This window comes from Uranotaenia lowii, chromosome 3 (assembly GCF_029784155.1).
Source record: "Uranotaenia lowii strain MFRU-FL chromosome 3, ASM2978415v1, whole genome shotgun sequence".
NCBI lineage: Eukaryota > Metazoa > Arthropoda > Insecta > Diptera > Culicidae > Uranotaenia > Uranotaenia lowii.
In genome coordinates this window covers 158432826-158451289 of record NC_073693.1, presented here as the reverse complement: position 1 = coordinate 158451289, position 18464 = coordinate 158432826, and the positions used below count along the sequence as shown (strand labels likewise).

At 36.1% G+C, this 18464-nt stretch overlaps 1 protein-coding gene across 1 annotated transcript in view; it reads right to left on the bottom strand.

Annotated features, from left to right (window-relative positions):
* LOC129753178 (TBC1 domain family member 31) overlaps positions 1–17218 on the bottom strand; it is a 61669-nt gene extending 44451 nt beyond the window's left edge. Inside the window, exons 1-4 of the mRNA XM_055748972.1 lie at positions 16754–17218; positions 16586–16699; positions 16381–16529; positions 8574–9618 (exon numbers count right to left, since the gene is read on the bottom strand). Coding sequence (XP_055604947.1) covers positions 8574–9618; positions 16381–16529; positions 16586–16699; positions 16754–16845 — 1400 coding nt within the window. The 5' untranslated portion in view covers positions 16846–17218. The remainder of the gene's footprint in view (positions 1–8573; positions 9619–16380; positions 16530–16585; positions 16700–16753) is intronic.
* Between the last annotated feature and the right edge of the window lie 1246 nt (positions 17219–18464).

Here is an 18464-nt window from a genome sequence, read left to right as displayed (position 1 = left end):
ATTCAAACCGGGGAAATTACAACTTTAATTATAACACCCGGGGAAATTCGAATCAATACAGAGGTTTTCACCAATGTCCTCAGCAGAGAAGAGGAAACTGGTCTCATCGTGGACATCCAAGTAATCATGGGATGTTCATAATGGCCCAACAACCGTTCACACAAAATTTTCCACATTTACAACAACAAAATAGCCCACAAATGCCAGAATACCAACAAATTCCACAACATGTTCCTGAACCACCACAATTTTTTTTAGGTTCCCAACAGGGATAGTTTATGCAATTAACCTGTCCGCCACTAATTTCGTGCTCTTAAACATAGAGTGTTCTGAACAGCAATGTAGCCTCATGATAGATTGCGGTTCAGACATTTCAGTTTTGAAAGTTTCAAAATTAAAACCAAGACAAGGATATAATATCAATGATTTCTGTTCAATTGCAGGAATTGGCAAAGGTATTATAAATTCTTATGGAAGCCTTACCACCGGCTTACAAACAGATGAAATTATCATAAATCATAAATTTCATCTTGTTGACGATAACTTCCCGATTCCTACAGATGGAATTCTGGGAAGGGATTTCTTCGCAGCTTACAAATGTTGTTTAGATTATAACTCATGGTTACTAAACATAAATTTTGAAAATAATTATATTACAATACCAATACATGAAAAAACACTGACAAAACAAATAATTCCACCAAGATGTGAAATTATTAAAAAAATAGAAATACCAAACATGAGTGAAGATATGGTTACAATTGCGAACCAAATCAAACCAGGATTAATGTATGCAAATTGCATAATTAATAACGATAACAAATTCGTTAAATTTATTAACACATCCACCGAAAATATATTTATTCCGACAAATTTTGTACCTACTATGATACCCCTGCGAAGTTTTCATATTCAAAACATGGTCACTGAAAACACATCAAAAGGCGCAAGAAACGAAAAACTTTTGAAAGAATTGAAATTAAACCATACTGACCCTCAAATAAAACAAGCAATTGAAAACTTATGCATGCAGTTTCATGATGTATTTGCATTGCAAGAGGATAATCTAACCGTCAACAATTTCTATGAACAAGAGATCCTACTCAATGATAGATCTCCTGTTTATATAAAAAACTACAGGATTCCCGAATCTCAAAAACACGAAATTGATCAACAAGTTAGAAAAATGTTGGATCAAAATATCATTCAAAATTCGAGCTCACCGTACAATTCACCCATTTTGTTAGTCCCAAAGAAAAACAATAACGGAGACAAGAAATGGAGATTGGTTGTCGATTTTCGGCAACTAAACAAACGAATTGTACCTGATAAATTTCCACTACCTAGGATCGAAGAAATACTGGACCAATTAGGAAGAGCGAAATATTTTTCAACGCTTGACCTCATGTCCGGGTTTCACCAAATCCCTCTACAAGAGCATTGCAAAAAGTTTACAGCTTTTACAGCAGGAAATGGTCACTACCAATTCAACAGGCTTCCGTTCGGGTTGAATATAAGCCCCAATAGCTTCACGCGAATGATGACGCTGGCATTGAGTGGTTTACCTCCCGAATGCGCATTCTTGTATGTGGATGACGTCATAGTCATTGGATGCTCTTTAAAACACCATTTAACAAATCTAGAAAGAGTTTTCGAGCGAATGAGAAGTTGCAATTTGAAACTAAACCCGACGAAATGTTGTTTTTTCAAATCAGAAGTCACATTTCTTGGCCATCACGTTTCTGAAATAGGTATACAACCTGATAAAGGAAAATATGATATAATTAAAAATTACCCAACTCCTAAAAACAGGGATGAAACCCGTAGATTCGTTGCATTCTGCAATTACTACAGACGTTTCATTCCTAATTTTGCGGAGATTTCATACCCATTAAACCAGCTTACAAAAAAGGATGTAAAATTTAACTGGGATACGATATGCCAAAAAGCATTTCTTACATTGAAGCAGCAACTCTTATCGCCTAGAATTCTAAAATTTCCAAATTTTAAAAAGGATTTTATATTGACAACCGATGCCTCAAATGTGGCTTGCGGAGCAGTTTTAGCTCAAGCGTATGATGATATTGAACTACCTGTATCTTTCGCCAGTAGAATGTTTACAAAAGGCGAGTCTAATAAATCTACGATTGAGCGTGAATTGGCCGCAATTCACTGGGCCATCAAGCATTTTCGACCGTATCTATATGGAAGAAAATTTATTATTAAAACCGACCATAGACCTCTTGTATATTTATTTACCATGAAAGACCCTTCATCCAAACTCACACGCATGAGATGGGATCTGGAGGAATATGATTTTCAAATAGAATACATTAAAGGTAGTTCGAATGTGTTATCGGACGCGTTATCAAGAATTCAAGTAACGTCAGAAACACTCAAAAACATGTACCTAGTAACCAGATCTATGGCCAAAAGAAACGTATCCAAACCAACTGACAATCAGACACAGAAGCCTGATCAACTTCACGTGTACGATGCAGTCAGCGGTCTGGATACATTTGATTTATCAAAATTAAGATTTTTATATAACGAAAATACAAATAAGATAGATTTACATATATTCAATAACAACTACAAAAAGAGCTTAGCATTAGTGCAAGATCTTGAATTAAATAATGAAACATTATTAAAACCCATGCTACAGAAAGCATTTGAGATAATTGATAAAGGGATCCCTAACACAAAAATGAAGGTAAATGATTCAAATATGAGTAAAGAAACAAGAAAACTTATACAATTGAATCCAAAAATGGCCAAGCAATTCGCGATTGCAAATAATGATTTAATTTTTAAATACATTGACGTCAGTTTATTTAAAGAAATAGGTAACTCAATTCTTAGGAATGTTACCGTACTAATTTTTGAAAAACCTCAAGTTTTAAAAAACGATATTGATATTGGAAACATTCTTCACCAATATCACAATACACCCGTCGGTGGACATATAGGAATTAACCGACTTTATAAAAAACTAAGACCAATATATTTCTGGCTCAATATGAAAAAAATTATTACCAATTATGTCAATAATTGTACCCAATGCAAACTAAATAAACATTTTACTAAGGTACAAGCCCCAGCAGTAGTCACAACTACACCCATAAAACCATTCGAAGTCGTATCCATTGATACTGTTGGACCATTCCCGTTATCGGAGAATGGGAACCGTTATGCAGTATCGATGCAATGCGATTTTACCAAGTATGTTATTTTAGCTCCAATACCAGATAAAACAGCAACAACTATGGCAAAAGCCGTGATTGAAAAATGCATCTTAATATTTGGACAAATGAATCAAATTAAAACAGATCAAGGAACAGAGTTTAAAGCTGTCTTTGATGAAGTGTGTAAAACATTACAAATTACACATACATGTTCAGCTGCCTATCACCCTCAAACAATAGGCGCATTAGAGAGAAATCACAGGTGTTTAAATGAGTACCTGCGAATTTTCTGTAATGAAAAAATAAATGATTGGGATTGTTGGTTACCGTATTATAGTTTTTGCTATAATACAACTCCAAATCTCGATCACAACTACACCCCTTTCGAATTGTTGTTTGCTCGAAAATCTAACATTTTTGAAATCATACCGCCAAAAATCAATCCAGTGTATAATCACGAATCCTACAACTATGAAATGAAATACAGACTTCAAGTTGCGCATACACACGTTTTAGATGCTATTCAAAAAGTTAAACATAAAAGAACTCAAGAACTAAATAAAAATATTCAAATTGGTTCAGACGATATAAAAGTTGGAGATATTGTTTATTTAGTATTAGAAAATAGATCAAAATTAGACCAGGTAAACGAAGGTCCGTACAAAGTAATAGCCAAAACCCCATCTAACGCAACTATCATAAATGAGAGAAATAAACGGCTAGAAGTACACAGAAGCAGATTAATAAAATTTAAAAGATAAATTTCTTTAAGAGGGTAGGAATCTATAACAATTAACATAAAACAAAAAAAAAACACATTTAAATCATAAACATATACAAAGGAAAAGTTGTGAGAGGTCCTTGGAGTCGTATTTCAAATTGATCCTTGTTTTCCAAACAATTTCCGTAGGGGGATGGTGTAGCATGTGAAATGCGCGATTCCCACGTAGCAATCAATTTTAACCCAAGCCTTCGAAATGCTTATGCAACACATGTAAATGAGTGCATAGAGCAGTTCGAAGACCCACGGTACTCTCGTTATCCTCGCTCTCTTTATAGCGATCACGCGATCAAGTAAATAACAAACCCATAATCGACTCCAGGTACCTCCAGTAGGTATATTGTAAAGACTAAAATAATTGAATAAACAGATTGATTCCAACCTTAAACTGTGAATGTGGTCACTCCTGTGAAAGTCCGAACATTTCTTAATGGTAATGTTTCAGTTGTCTCCTGACTCCTGAGCAGTTCGAGCCCAAGAGTAAACATCGAACACAGTTGTACCGGATAAGTTTTTCAATAACGATCCGCCAACTGTAACGTTGATAAAGTAGCGAATGCCATAATGATGGTAAAACGACTATAATCGAAAAAAAAATGACAACGTTGCAAATTTATTTAGCGCAATCTTTGGAAAAATACTCAACTCTTTTAATGGGATATAGGAAAATGATCTTGGAATCGTGCGGCAATTGTGAATGTTGTGAAAAGTTACAAAGCAGTTCTGAAAATAAAAGAAGATTTGTGGTCCGAATGGTTGATCTATTAGTGGGTTCGAATCCACAGGCCTGTGAATACAGTTTGAGTGGAATCTCTATACTTCGATCGGGAAACGAAGGGGTAAATCCAAAGAAAGTTATGACCAAAACTATGGTCCGTTTTTTTTCTATGGTCATTTAAAAGTACAAACTAAGCTGTAGGGTAGACTTCTGCACCATTTCGACGTATACCATAAGCTGGGGCAACAAGCAACACTTTTCAACTTTAATGGCTTCTAAATAAGTTATATTCACAGATAATCATACCGCTTGTTTATCATACATTTGTTTATTCAGGCATTTTACTTATTAAGTTTCATTTTGTCGAGTGTATCACTTTATTAATCTATATTAGTAGAGAGGTGAGTCGTAATAGTCTCGACGACTAAACTGTAAGCTTTTATTCTAATTTGGAAGAAGGGGGAGGGGAACGTTTAGGATTCACTATCGAAAATTATTTTCCATCTGGGTTCGGTGGTGCCTTCCTGTAGCTGTGGTTTCGATAGCTACTTCAGGCTGTCGTCTTCCTGGCCAACCTTGTAGGAGTATGTCGGACCCATCGGATAAGAGGTATCTCTATCTATTAAGTAGACGAAGCGAACATTAAGAGGGGACATATACAGGGGATGGATGTGAAGGTAAGATGACTAAACGACCAAGTCAGACATTTTAAGATATTTGTAGATAGGGTACTAATATTCAAGATCAAAGTTTGCCAAGATGTCTGGAACACTAGATAGTTTACTTCGGGCCCCAGTAGCTAAGCCCTCGATCGATCAAACCGTTCACACCGTCCACACAACATGATCAATGTCATGGTAGCCATCCCCACAAACACAAACATTGGTTGTAACTAGTTGTATACGAAAAAATGCGCGTCAAGCCAGTAGTGATTTGACATGAGCCGAGAAACCACACGAATGAAATCGCGACTCAATGCTTTTGCTGATCGAATAAGCAAAAGTTTATCCGATCGGTTTTGAGCTTTCTACACAAATTGCCCTCCACTTACATTCTTCACCACCTTTCCACTCCTTCTACGAAGCGCACTCGCTTCATCTATCCAGCTATATTCTTCACATAGCTTTAACATTTCTACCTTAGAAGTTCATCTCGCCGCAATGCCATTAAAATAATATAATCAAAAAATATATCGGCGATAAAAATCTTAAATCGAAGTACATGCTAGCCTGCGGATCCGAGACCGACCGAACCCGATTATCCAGTAATAACAAGGTCACGATCGACGGCGACGAGCTGGATATATTTAGTCGAAGACTTTTTCTATCTCGGCTCACTGGTGAATGCAGACGATGACACCAGCCGTGAGATCCGTCGGCGAATGATCCGCTGAAGTCGTGCCTACTAAAGCATAGTTCATCTTAAATCTGGGCGCTCTGTATATTATACCACAGCGCTCCTAGTGCTCGGATCTGGAATGTTTTGACATTTCTTGGTTTTGGAATGTTTCTTTTTTCAGTGCTGAAAATTTCATTACGATTATTTTTGTTTCAAAAAAATTACACGTGATGGAAGCCGCGAAACGAAAATTTATTTGGAAACCCACGTGGTCAGGTTCAAAAATCGCGAAATCGTCAAAAATGGTCGACCGTGTGCAGTGTGTTCAAACGTTTCTGTGAGATGCATATACTAGCGATCGGCAGGTTCATATCAAACGTCATAGTTAAACTAAGGATCGGAAACTGCATTTGAAAGTGTTGAGAACGATCAAGACAAACCCAGGGCAGTCGGACTATGACATCGCCAAGAAATTCAATGCCGAACGGTGAACAAGGTTGCCGAAATCACAGAAAAATCTACAATTCCACAGAATTTTGAGACAATTTTCATCACAGAATCTGTGTCACAGAACACAGAATTTTAGAAATATTCACAGATTTTACTCAATTTTTAAATTATGGACGTTTTTCCAAAATTCAGTTTTTCATGTCAATATAATTTTTGGCTAATTATCTTTAAATTTGAAAAATATGATAGAATATGATAATTTTTTAGTTATGGTAATTGATATTTTTTAAGTAAAATGTAAAATGACATGACTTGTGAATGAAATAAGCTACCAAAGCCAATGGTCGGGGAGCTTAAATCTGAGGAAAAAAAGCTTAAAAACGAGATTCACCAAGACTTAGTTAAAAGATGTTGGTCACATAGAAAAATCGTATAACGTTGCCGGGATCTGGTCTCTATAGCATTTTTCAGACAGATCCCGGCAACGTTATACGAATTGTCTATGTATCGTGTGACCAACATCTTTTAACTAAGTCTGGGTGAATCTCGTTTTTAAGCTTTTTTTTCCTCAGATTTAAGCTTTTTTGCCTTGAGATCATAGGAGATGAAAGCTCAAATCTGAGAAAAAAGCTTAAATCTGAGAGATGTGCTCCACGCGGATTGTATAACGTTGCCGGGATCTGTTCACAAATTGCAACAATTAGCACATTTTCACTCTTTATGAGCACTGTTTTTTCTCATTTGAACTCAAATAACCTTCTAATTTTCTCTAACAAATTTCCACAAATTACCACAAATTAAATCAATGGCTGCACAATAGACTGCCCCAAATTTGTATGAGCAATTTCAAGCTTGTAAAATGTTATGCGCTGCAGGCTTAAATTGATCCTAGGCCTAGTACAAGGTCTCATGTCAAAATTGGGCCAGATCGGATCACGGGAAGGGGTCGCTCAACGAACCTAAAGTTTGTATGGGATTTTGAGACATTTTGTTCAGGAGGAACATTAAAATCCAGTTTTTCATGAATAACTTTGGTCCCCTTCGACCGATTTCTTTTAAAAACGGTTTTTCTTAAAGCCTAAACTATGACACATATTTTTTTTCCGAACACTGCTTTCCGATTTGACTTATGATAAAAAAGTTATTAAACTTCAAAAATAGGGTAACTTTTTTCAGGGTAATATTCATCACTGTTAATGCTGCGTCAAAATGTTCGAAGCAGTTTCTCTCATTAATAGTGATGTGATATCAACCTTAAGAAAGATAACTATTTTTTTAAGTTTAATAACTTTTGTGTCCTAACTTGAATAGAAATGCAATCTTCGGATGAAATATTTGTCATAGTTTAGGCTTTAAGAAAAACCGTTTTCCAAAGAAATCGGCCGAAGGGGACCAAAAATGTTATTCATGAATAACTGGGTTTTCGTGTTACTCTCGAATAAAAAGTCCCAAAATCTCATACAAACTTAAGGCTCGTTGAGCACCCTTTCCCGTGATCCGATCTGGCCCAAATTTGGCATGAGACCTTGTACTAGGCCTAGGATCAATTTAAGTCTGCAGCGCATAATTTTTTCATATGTCGGGTCATTTGGGGCACTCTACTGCACAATTTGTGTAATCATTGAATTTTCTCCCTTCATTTCAGTTCCCCGACATAAAGTTTCACGAGCCTTCCCGATCGTGGCGTAATTCGGAAGATCAGTGCTGGAAAAGGTAACCCGAAAAGAGTTCGTCAGGGAAATTTTTTGTTTCATCTCGCCATGTGCTGATTTTAGCTGACGCGCGTTCGCATTTTTTTATCTAAACACACATCCAAGATGTTAAGGATGGCCCACGTTTCCCCATGGCCCACGATACCCCACTCTCCCCTACTTATATTACCTACCTTAAATTCAAAACTAATGCGGTTTGCCTTTGAAAAAATAGTAGCTAATTTCGTACGTGCTTAGGTATTTTGGACAAAGCAATAAGAGATACTTACAATCCAAAACATCATCGGAAAGTGTATCCGCTCCTAGAGGAGCACAATTTGTTGTTCGCAAACTATCAAGTCGGGACATAAATACAACAACAGCAAGCAAAGGCTAAATGTTTTACAAACCTCGTTGACGTTCCGACAAGGGACGGCGCTTTTCCGCTTGCTTTGGTTCCAGTAGTGGCGGAATAGTGTAATTTATTCGTAGTCACGGCATTCGAATAGAATTCCAAATTGTGTAGCAAAATTTCACCGCTTTTCACTAGATTTGCTAACATTTTCCCGTTGCCGGATAAACAGAATTTATAGCATTTGCTTTCCGGACTGCGAACTATGTGACTAGAGCCATCGTCTAAATTCATTAGCAACAAATCACTCTGAGCTGTTTTTGCGACAATGGAAAGTTCGGGTTTATTTTTGGTTGGCTGTTGTACGATTTCGAAATTGATAATGGACAAGTTGAGCAGGACGACAATTTTCCATATCTGCCACGCATCACAGGCGACTATCAGAAACGTATTGTCGATGCAATTGAACAGCAGAAATTTTCCTTTCTGGTCGAATTGAATCGAATTCAGAATTCCGTTGCCGCGTCCGCCTCCGGTTATGTTCTGGATAACTTGTTCTATTTCACGTTGCTTGTGGTTTCCGTTGGCGCTAATACTTTCCTCATACGGAGAACTGAAACTGATGGTTTCGGCTTTAAACTTTTTCAAATAATTGTCTCTCATCTTCTGCAGATTTAACTTTCTCGTGAGTTCAAAGTCACATTTCCAAATCCGAAGAATCCCATCAACTCCAAGGCCTATGAGTTGGGGCGGCCAATCCGACGTTCTAGGAATCCAGCGGAGCTCGACGATGCGGCACATGGCATGCAAGGCCCCGTAATTCAATTGATGCAACTCAACAAAATTTCGAGCATTGTACAACTTTGCGCATTCAGTTGTGGTGGCGAGCAAAAACAGCGGACGAGGACTTGCTTTCGGTATTCCGGCGTTGCTGATGCTGCTGCTGCTTTTGCTTCCTCCATTCACTTCGACGGATTTGGTTGACGGTGGCCGCCATTGAGATCTGGACGGCTCTGATAGGACTTGGCCACTGCCGCACGGAAACGAAATGCGTTCTACACGTGTATGATGAGCTTTTAAGCGCATTATCTCGCTGCCCGTGGCTGAAAAGGAAAACCAGCAATGCCATGCCGTCAGTTACAGTTGCCAACCATCCGGCGGACAATAATTACACATGAGAAATTTACTTTCAGCTAGGTGTTTTCCCCACAGTGAACGAAATTGACAAATGGTGTGAATCCAGCTATTGCAGTAACACAATTAGAGCGACGTTTTCATTTAACTTTAAAGTAACGGTCCCTTTCATGTTGGAACTTTGTTTGAGAAGTGGGTTTTATTTTAAATTGGAATGAAACCTTTCAATTTTCTAAACCCTCTACTGCGTACGAGCCCATATATTATTATTATTATTATATTTATTCATCGAACATTTTGTTTAAATAGGTATGTCCTCGATGTTTTTTCACATTTTTAGCATAATTTAATACTTTTAAAGATTTCAATATAATATTAAAATCAGAAGTTCAATTAGAAATTATAAAGCCTAAAAAAATATTATAAAATTCATCTTATTTGTTCACTAAACTATTGGAAAATCAATTATGTTTTTTGGCATGAATTACTCAGCTAGAGGTCAAGGAGAGATGAGTTATTTCCGTTGACGGAAATTTTATTTCTCAACGAATTAATAGTCCATGCAGAAGAGGGTTGAATACTTCCACCGTCTTAGCCGATTTAGGCTTGTCAAACTTAATTAACGTGAACAACTTAACACATTACGGGCCAAATACGAGAATTCTCTTTTTTTTTCTTGGCTCGATTGTGCTAGTTATAGAGGTATATCTCAAATACTAGGGATTAATATCACAATGAATCTCAATTTTAGAAAATTGAAAACACAATTTTGGTAACTCAAAGATACTATATTTATAAAATTTTGTCCAGCGAGTTTTAAGGTATAGAATGCCGAATTAAGATGTATCTCAGCTCAGATTTTTTTCGCGATCCTAAATCTTTAAAGATAAACTTTAAACCCCCAGCTTCGAGATAGAAATCGAACCCATGCCACCAGTGGACCAGCGATTACCGTCTTACCACTTCTATGAGTTAAAAAAATGCAAATGAAATTCAACTTTCTGCATTGAGTATTTTGAATCAAAATAGGACTATTTTGAATTACAAAGTCTCAAAAACGCTTTCATCCGATGGAAACTTTAAGCAACTTCACAAATTTTTATTTGTGAGATGATTCCATGGCTGTGTGGCAGCGGCATAAAGAATACTGCCACTGTGATACTGGTCCATGTCGTACGAGGCGACTTATCCAGTACTTCCCGAATACGTTTATCTCATATTTCTGTCTATTGGATATCAATGAGGTTGTATCTGGGAGGGGGAGAAAATAGGTCAAGGTCAATTATAGCCTGCTGAGTTCAGAAATGTTTCATGTTCAAGTTTTGAACTTTTGGACGTATTTTCTCTCGAGAAGGGTATGCCGATAGCGCATTTGTAATAACATGCATTTGCAGAAGCTGTATTCTTCCATATTTTCTTCTTTCGCCAATTTGGAATATGATTTTACATTTTACTAATCTCTTTGCTCTCCTATTTAGTAACTTCGTTTAATGAAACTCTTGTGTTGAAACATGTGTTGAAATGGGAATCTCTTTTATGGACACATCGCTTACAGTCCCATTATTTTGGCTATCTATTAGTAATAATCGATTTGAAATCATAAAAGAATGTTATCTAAATTACATCAGTTATATCTGCAATATCAAGCGCAAAATTTGTGTATTTTCCTTATATTGGACAGTTCAGTCCCTTCTATATTTGGATTGGTAACAGAATTCTGTGGAGATAAACGTCCTTTCATATATGTACATCATTTAAGGTTGTCATATTTTAGGTTGCCAAAAGGCTTTAAATTCCCTGTTGAATCAAGTTTTTGATCAAAACTTGTCACGTTTGTCAAATTCCCTTAGCTTTAGAATGGTTATAGGGGTAAGAAGAGCCGAAGCTCCTCTACTGTCGTACTCTGATATTTCATTATTATACGCTTACCCTGGTTCTGGAATCCACTGCTACAGCTTCGTGCAGTGTAAATATCGCTTGTTTCAAATTTGTCACAGAAACCCATTGTAGTTGTCTGGTCAGAGCGCTAACTGGTCAGTAAAATAAAAACAAAATATAAAAACAAGACTTTGTGTTCTAAATCTCCTGTATGGCTTAGCTAATTCAGAGGTACTTTTGTACCTATATTGTACCTTCCACTTAGTGTGTAAATGTTCCTCATTTGCCCGACTACATTTCTTTAGTGTAAGTCTGAATTTAACTAAGCAAGTTAAAAAAAGTCCTTATTTCCAATCTAATGACAAACAAAGCTTTAATGCTTAAAAAAATAGGATAGGCTGAATGCCAACTTTGTCATAATAAAATTGTCTAATGCCCTCATTGTAGCATCCCGGTTAGAACATTTTCTGATCTTTGTAAACTAAAAAATCCTGAATCTTTTAGTTGTGAATCTATTATGAATGATTCATTCCAGCTCATATGTAACTGTTTTTCGTTCTCTAGACAACGTTTATGTTGTCCTATCGCCTATCTTGTAATAAGTGTATCTGATTCTAAGAATTTTAACTAAAATGATATTCTGTCATTCTTCGCCCAATGTGTTTATGAGTTTCAATGCTTCAAAATCCCTACGTGGATCGGATTTATGCCTTATTTAATATATTTAATTTATTTTCTTATCATTTTTCTGGTTTTCAGAATTCTCAGGCATACGATGAAATCTGTAAAATAGGCTAGGCACAATTTTCCCGTTTGTTTGGATAACGTGCCGCTATTAAGCCTACCCTTTTTCTGATAACTGATAAAAAATGCAAATGAAATTCAACATTCTGCATTGCGTATTTTGAATCAAAAAAGGACTATTTGGAATTACAAAGTCTTAAAAACGCTTTTATCGTATATAAACTTTAAGCAACTTCACAAATTCTTATTTCTGAGATGATTCCAAAACCAGACTGTATTTATTCCAGACCAAACATATTCAGTTCAAATTCTGGTCAAGATGTGTTACTATGGCCCTTATTCTGCGCCGCGCGTGACGTGATGATTGTCACCTCACTTCGGAGTCACCGTGAGATTTGTCACCTTATTCCCGAAGTCGATGTGGGTAAAGTGACAGAGGTTCATTCAAGGTGAGTGACCGAATGAACACATCTGTCAAAATGGTCGAATTTGTTCAGTGCTGTTTTGATTTTGTAACACTTCGGATTTTTAAAAATTAATTTAAAAATTATTAGTTTGAATTTCGGCCAGAGAAGGGCGGCAATAGGATTTTATAGTGCCAGCAAGCTGCTCAGGACAAAAAAACGGTCAAGTTTTACGTCCTAGGATACAATTTCGGCAATCACAACTGAGCCTAACAAGCTCCAAATTGGATGGAACAAGCACCGCTGGTCCCGAGTTGTATGAAAAAACAACGAAGGCAGAAGTCATCGGCAATATCCTGCCAACCGATGACCAGGAGGATTTAAATTAAGAAACTTTTTACCAAATTCAGCAGCTTTTTTTGGGTGAGTAATATGCGTAAGCGACAGAGGAAGAACAAATAATCAAAATATCATTTTAGACTAACGCTGCTGGGAGGAACCTATCAACTAAATTCCAGTTCCTGAAAATTGAAAATTTGAAAAAGCTGCTGGAGAAAAAACAGATTTGGGCATCGAGCCGTGGATTGTGGTTTCCAGACCAGGGACTTTTGTGCTAGCCAAAAGGACAGGAGTTTTTTCGGAATTTGAAGGACGATTCCCGATAATTATACGGATATGCTAAAGGTGATAAGATGCGGCAATCTCTTTTAGTCATGGAGGAAAGAAGAGTCGTTTTCAGAGCAAATTACATTTTTAAAATAATTATCTATGGGTATCTTCAATGTTAAAAATAATATTCAAATATATTCGAAATCATGTTAATTCCAATACCAAACTTTAATAAAATAAGAAGTTTTATTTTTTAAATTTTAATCTGTTAAGCATCTAGTCTTAGCATTCCAGATTATTGTCCAAACATTTAAAACTAAATATGAAAATAGTTCGGTTTGGTCCGGTTGGGCGGATTTCATTGAAAAAGCCAGATTTTTGCACGAATCTATTTTAATAATTATTCACCTTTATAAGTTTGATTAAAAAGTGGAAAAAAAATTAAAAGTACTTTGATTTTCTAAGTTTTTGTCATTTCATCGTTTTAACGTTTCGCAAATCAAATTTCAATTTAAACTGAAGTTTGGATTTCATTAGATCATACTTTCCATTCAGTATTTTAATTCAAATTACATATTTTAGATAGCAATGAAAAATATTCAATATATTTAAAAATTATTTTGCTAATAAATTTGTTTTATTTTGTTTCCAAAACCAACATTCATCAGTATAATTAACTATTTAGAGCCTAACAATCTGATTTAAATAAATTTTCGATTAAATTCCTATCTCGTCACCACCTCAAAAGGTACCGACAATTCTCACCTAAAATCGTCACCTGAATGCGACGATTCTCACCCACGGTGACTATAAGAATAGGGTAAGAACTCACAAAGTTCATCCGAAGTGACGTTCCTCACCTAAACCGACTGCTGGAATAGAGTGACTTGGGTGACTCTACTATCGTCACGTCACTCGAGGCGCAGAATAAGGGCCTATAAATTCTATTAAGGCTGTAGGATTGGTAGGGTTCCAAATGCTGAACGATTTTTGTGTGATTCGAGAATCAATATACTTATTAGGATTAAAAAAAAAGATCCAAAAACATAATCTCGGAACCCGATTTCCTGAACATTTTTCGAATTGAATCAAATAGTTTTTTGAATAAAGAAAACATCTTTAACTTCATAATCTTAGTTAACAATTTGCGGACCAAATACGCAAATTTTTCGCTTGCCTTAAGTGTGCTAAATACTCTAAAAAGCGTTACTCAAATGATTTTTAACATAAAACTTGAACCTAAAAGTTAAACCCAAAACCTGCGTCTGTTCATAAATACCACATTTGTAGAATTTATTTCACTGATACCTGAGATATATTATGCCAAATTTTCATATTTCCCGGCTTTAGAATAAAATCTCATTTCAGTATCTTAATTTCGGAATGTCAACCTCATAGAATTTATTTTTTTCTTAAATTTATCTCCCCAAGTTCTGGTTGTTTTGGAAATTAAAACCAACAATTTTTTTAATTTAAAAAATTGTTGGCTAATAAATAAAAACAGACTTAACTTGTTGCAAAATTTTGCAAATTTAGCCAAAGTTATTTGATATTCCACTAAGTAATAAAAGTGATTCAAAAATGAAATATTTAAACAGTTTCGCAATATTTTCGCACAAACATTTTAGCATAAGAAAATGTTATACGGCTTTCAATTGTTCACAATTTGTAAATCATAAGAGCACCTGTATCCGTGGTCCAAACAGCCGGTTTAGACCCAAATTCCGACCCGAGCAACCGCACTGGTGATACATTATACCAGTTTCAACTCAACTTTTTTTAGAGCTGGTATAAGGATTGATCCAAAACTGATGAGATTTGGATCCAATTTGACGCAGTTCTAAACCGTTTGACAGTTAATGGAACACGAGTGCAGTTGCCAGTTTTTTCATTGGATCGGATCTAATTTCTTTGGTTCAATTTTTGTATAAATTAGACCCAAGTATAGACCACGAATACAGATGCCCTTAAAATCTAAAATTCTCAAATAGGACTCTATTCTATTCCATTTTGTTTATTTATAAAGCAAAAAAAACTCAAAATTTGAAATCAATACAAGAAAAAGGTAGATTCGGTTTTCAGAGTTACAATACAGAAAAATATTTAAAAATCAAATTTCATTAAACGATTATTTCAATTCATGTTCATGAAAACAGGTCCAGAACTCTCCCTAACAGCCCTGTTCGCTAATAAAACTGTGAGTTTGAATTATCACATCTGAACAGAGATTATATGTATATTCTAAATTCGAGTTTCGATTTTTTTTTGACATTACAGTTTCAGATTCAAGATCAAAGATTCAGATTCAAGATAAAAGATTCAGATTAAGGATCTTTAATCTGAATCTGTATCTTTAATCTGAATCATGAATCTCGGATCTGAATATTCAGATTCAGTGACCAAGATTCAGATACGAGATTCATGTTTCAGATTCATGATTCAGATTAAAGATACAGATTCAGATTAAAGATTAAGATTTAAGCTCCACATTCAAAATCCAAGTTTCAGATTCAAAATTTAGATTCAAGATCCTTAATCAGAATTAAGATCAAAGATTCATTTCCAAGATTCAGCTTCGAAAATCAGATTCAAGATTCAGATTCAAAATCAGATTTAAGTTTCAGATTGAAGATAAGATTTGAGATCAGACTGAATATACAGAATCAAGATACAGATTAATCATTCAAATCCAAAGTTCAGAATCAAGAATTGAAATTAAAGTTCAGATTCAAAATGCAGATTTTAAAATTCGAGATTTAGAATTCCAAATTCAAGTTTAAGATCAAAAATGAATGATTTAAGAGGCTTGAGGCTTGAGCCTCGGATTAGAATTCAGTTTTCATCGTTCCTAAGGTTATAAAATTTATGGGGAAAATTTAATTTTGAGTCTTGAATTCTTAACTATGTATCTGTTATGATTTTTTAATTCTGAGTTATGAGTTCTGTATTTTGAATCCAAATAGCCAAGTTATGAATTTTGGTCTGTAAATTTTTAATGCGTTAATTCTTTCTGAACATGAAAATTGTAGTTTCAAATTATTAAATTGCTTATTTAACCCAAGGTTTTCATTGTAATTATTCATTAGAGATACTTACTATAATCCATGACATGCAGCAAACCTTCCTTATCTCCTACTATCACATTGTTAATGTCGGGGACACATTCTATGGCGGTTGCATATTTCACACTGTCATGACAAATCCAGAATTTCATGTTTATTAAATCGAACACAAAAACGTTACCTCTGAAGATAAATTTGGTGTATTAGGGATAAATCGTTTTCAAATCAAATGCTTTTACCTGTGATCAACAGCCAAGAATAAGTCATTTTGATGATTGAAACACGCAACGATAAACCGCATTCTCAGAACTTGATCGTCCGATTTTACAGTATGGTGAATATTTAAAATGATGCTGAAGAAAATAAATAAGTCATCAAAGAAGACAATTTTTAAAATTATATCTTACCCATCGTTACTACTCTTGTACTTAAAATTAGATTTTAAAACAGGTTTTATTTTGATTGTCTCACTAGCACAATCCTTACAAGCACTATCCATGATTAAAATGGTAATATTCTATGAATAAATAAAACGTATTTCAAGCGATCAAGCTTGACGTGCACTCTCGAAAAATACAACCGGCTAACTGAAAACACCTCAAAGCGCAAAGTGAACATAAGCGACAACAAACCGCGTTGCTATGGAAACAGGTGTTATTGGCGGCGTAAACATTTGGCTTTACCGTTCCTTGCTTTCGTTATTCGTTTTACTCCTTCTCCCTCCGAGTTGCAAAGATTTCCACACGTTCTATGCTTCGATTCCAAGTTTTCACAAATATCCTCCTTTTACTTTTTATGTTGATGCTAAAAAGTTCGTTTTACTTTAAGCTTTGAAATGCCGACTGTTTTAAATCTTATGGAATTTTGAGAAACTTTGTTCGGAAGTGACGAGAAAATCAGATTTCCATCAATAACTTTGGTCTCTATCCATCATTAACAAACACTAGACGAGGTCGAGCTAGAAGATGATATTAATATGATATTAATTGGTGCTATATTATCCTACTATGGGTGCCTGGGAGGATAAAATGTTTAAGACTAACAATCCTTTTGAAATGAATCTTACATTTAGGGCAAGTAAGACTTAAAGATATGATTTAAAACAGGCATGTTAAACTGGGACTTTAGGCTAACAACCTACTGCTCCCGATTTGAAATTGTTACGGAATCCGAAAGAAATGACCGACCTGGAACTTTGGCGACGACTTTTAGCATGAAAACACGGACACGAATTGGAACTTGGAATGTTTTAACCAACAAGGCAAACTGGAACAACTTGCTAGAGAAGCTAGCCGCCTCAAGCTTGAAATTCTGGGACTGAGCGAAGTCCGTTGGCCTAATACTGGAGAACACAAGACACAATCCGGGCAAGTCCTGCTTTACTCTGGCATACGAGGAGAACATGCTACTCGGGAACGAGGAGTTGGTTTCCTGTTAAGCCCGCAGGCCTACGCGGCGCTCATTAGATGGGAACCGATAAACGAAAGAATAATCGTAGCCAGATTTAGAACACGGGTTAGAAACCTTACAATGGTCCAGTGTTATGCGCCAACTGACGTTGCCGACTTGCAGGAGAAAGAGCAGTTTTACAGTCAACTGAACAGCGTGGTTGAGAGAATTCCGAAGGGTGACATTCAAATCCATTTGGGCGACTTCAACGCAAAGATTGGCTCCGACAATCAGGACCTTGAGCGCATCATGGGGCGCCATGGCCTAGGACAGATAAGCGAAAACGGAGAGCTGTTTGTAGAATTTTGTGGCAACAACAACATGGTGATCGGTGGATCGCTCTTCCCCCATCGACCAGCACATAAGGTCACTTGGGTATCCCGAGATGGCCGAATAGAAAATCAAATCAGCCGAAAATGGAGTATAAGCCTTCTTGATGTCCGCAACAAACGAAGTGCAGCCATTGCATCTGACCATCACCTCGTCCTTGGCGAGATACGACTGAGAGTTGCGCGTGTCCAATGGCGCGAAGAGAAAGTCGAGTGTCGATACGACGTCCGCTGGTTGGAGAATCCAGAGGTGAAAAGGGCATACGTTGAACAACTAGAATCCCGAGCCTCGGAATTACCGACAGACGGAACAGTCAAAGAACAGTGGTGTGGAATCAAG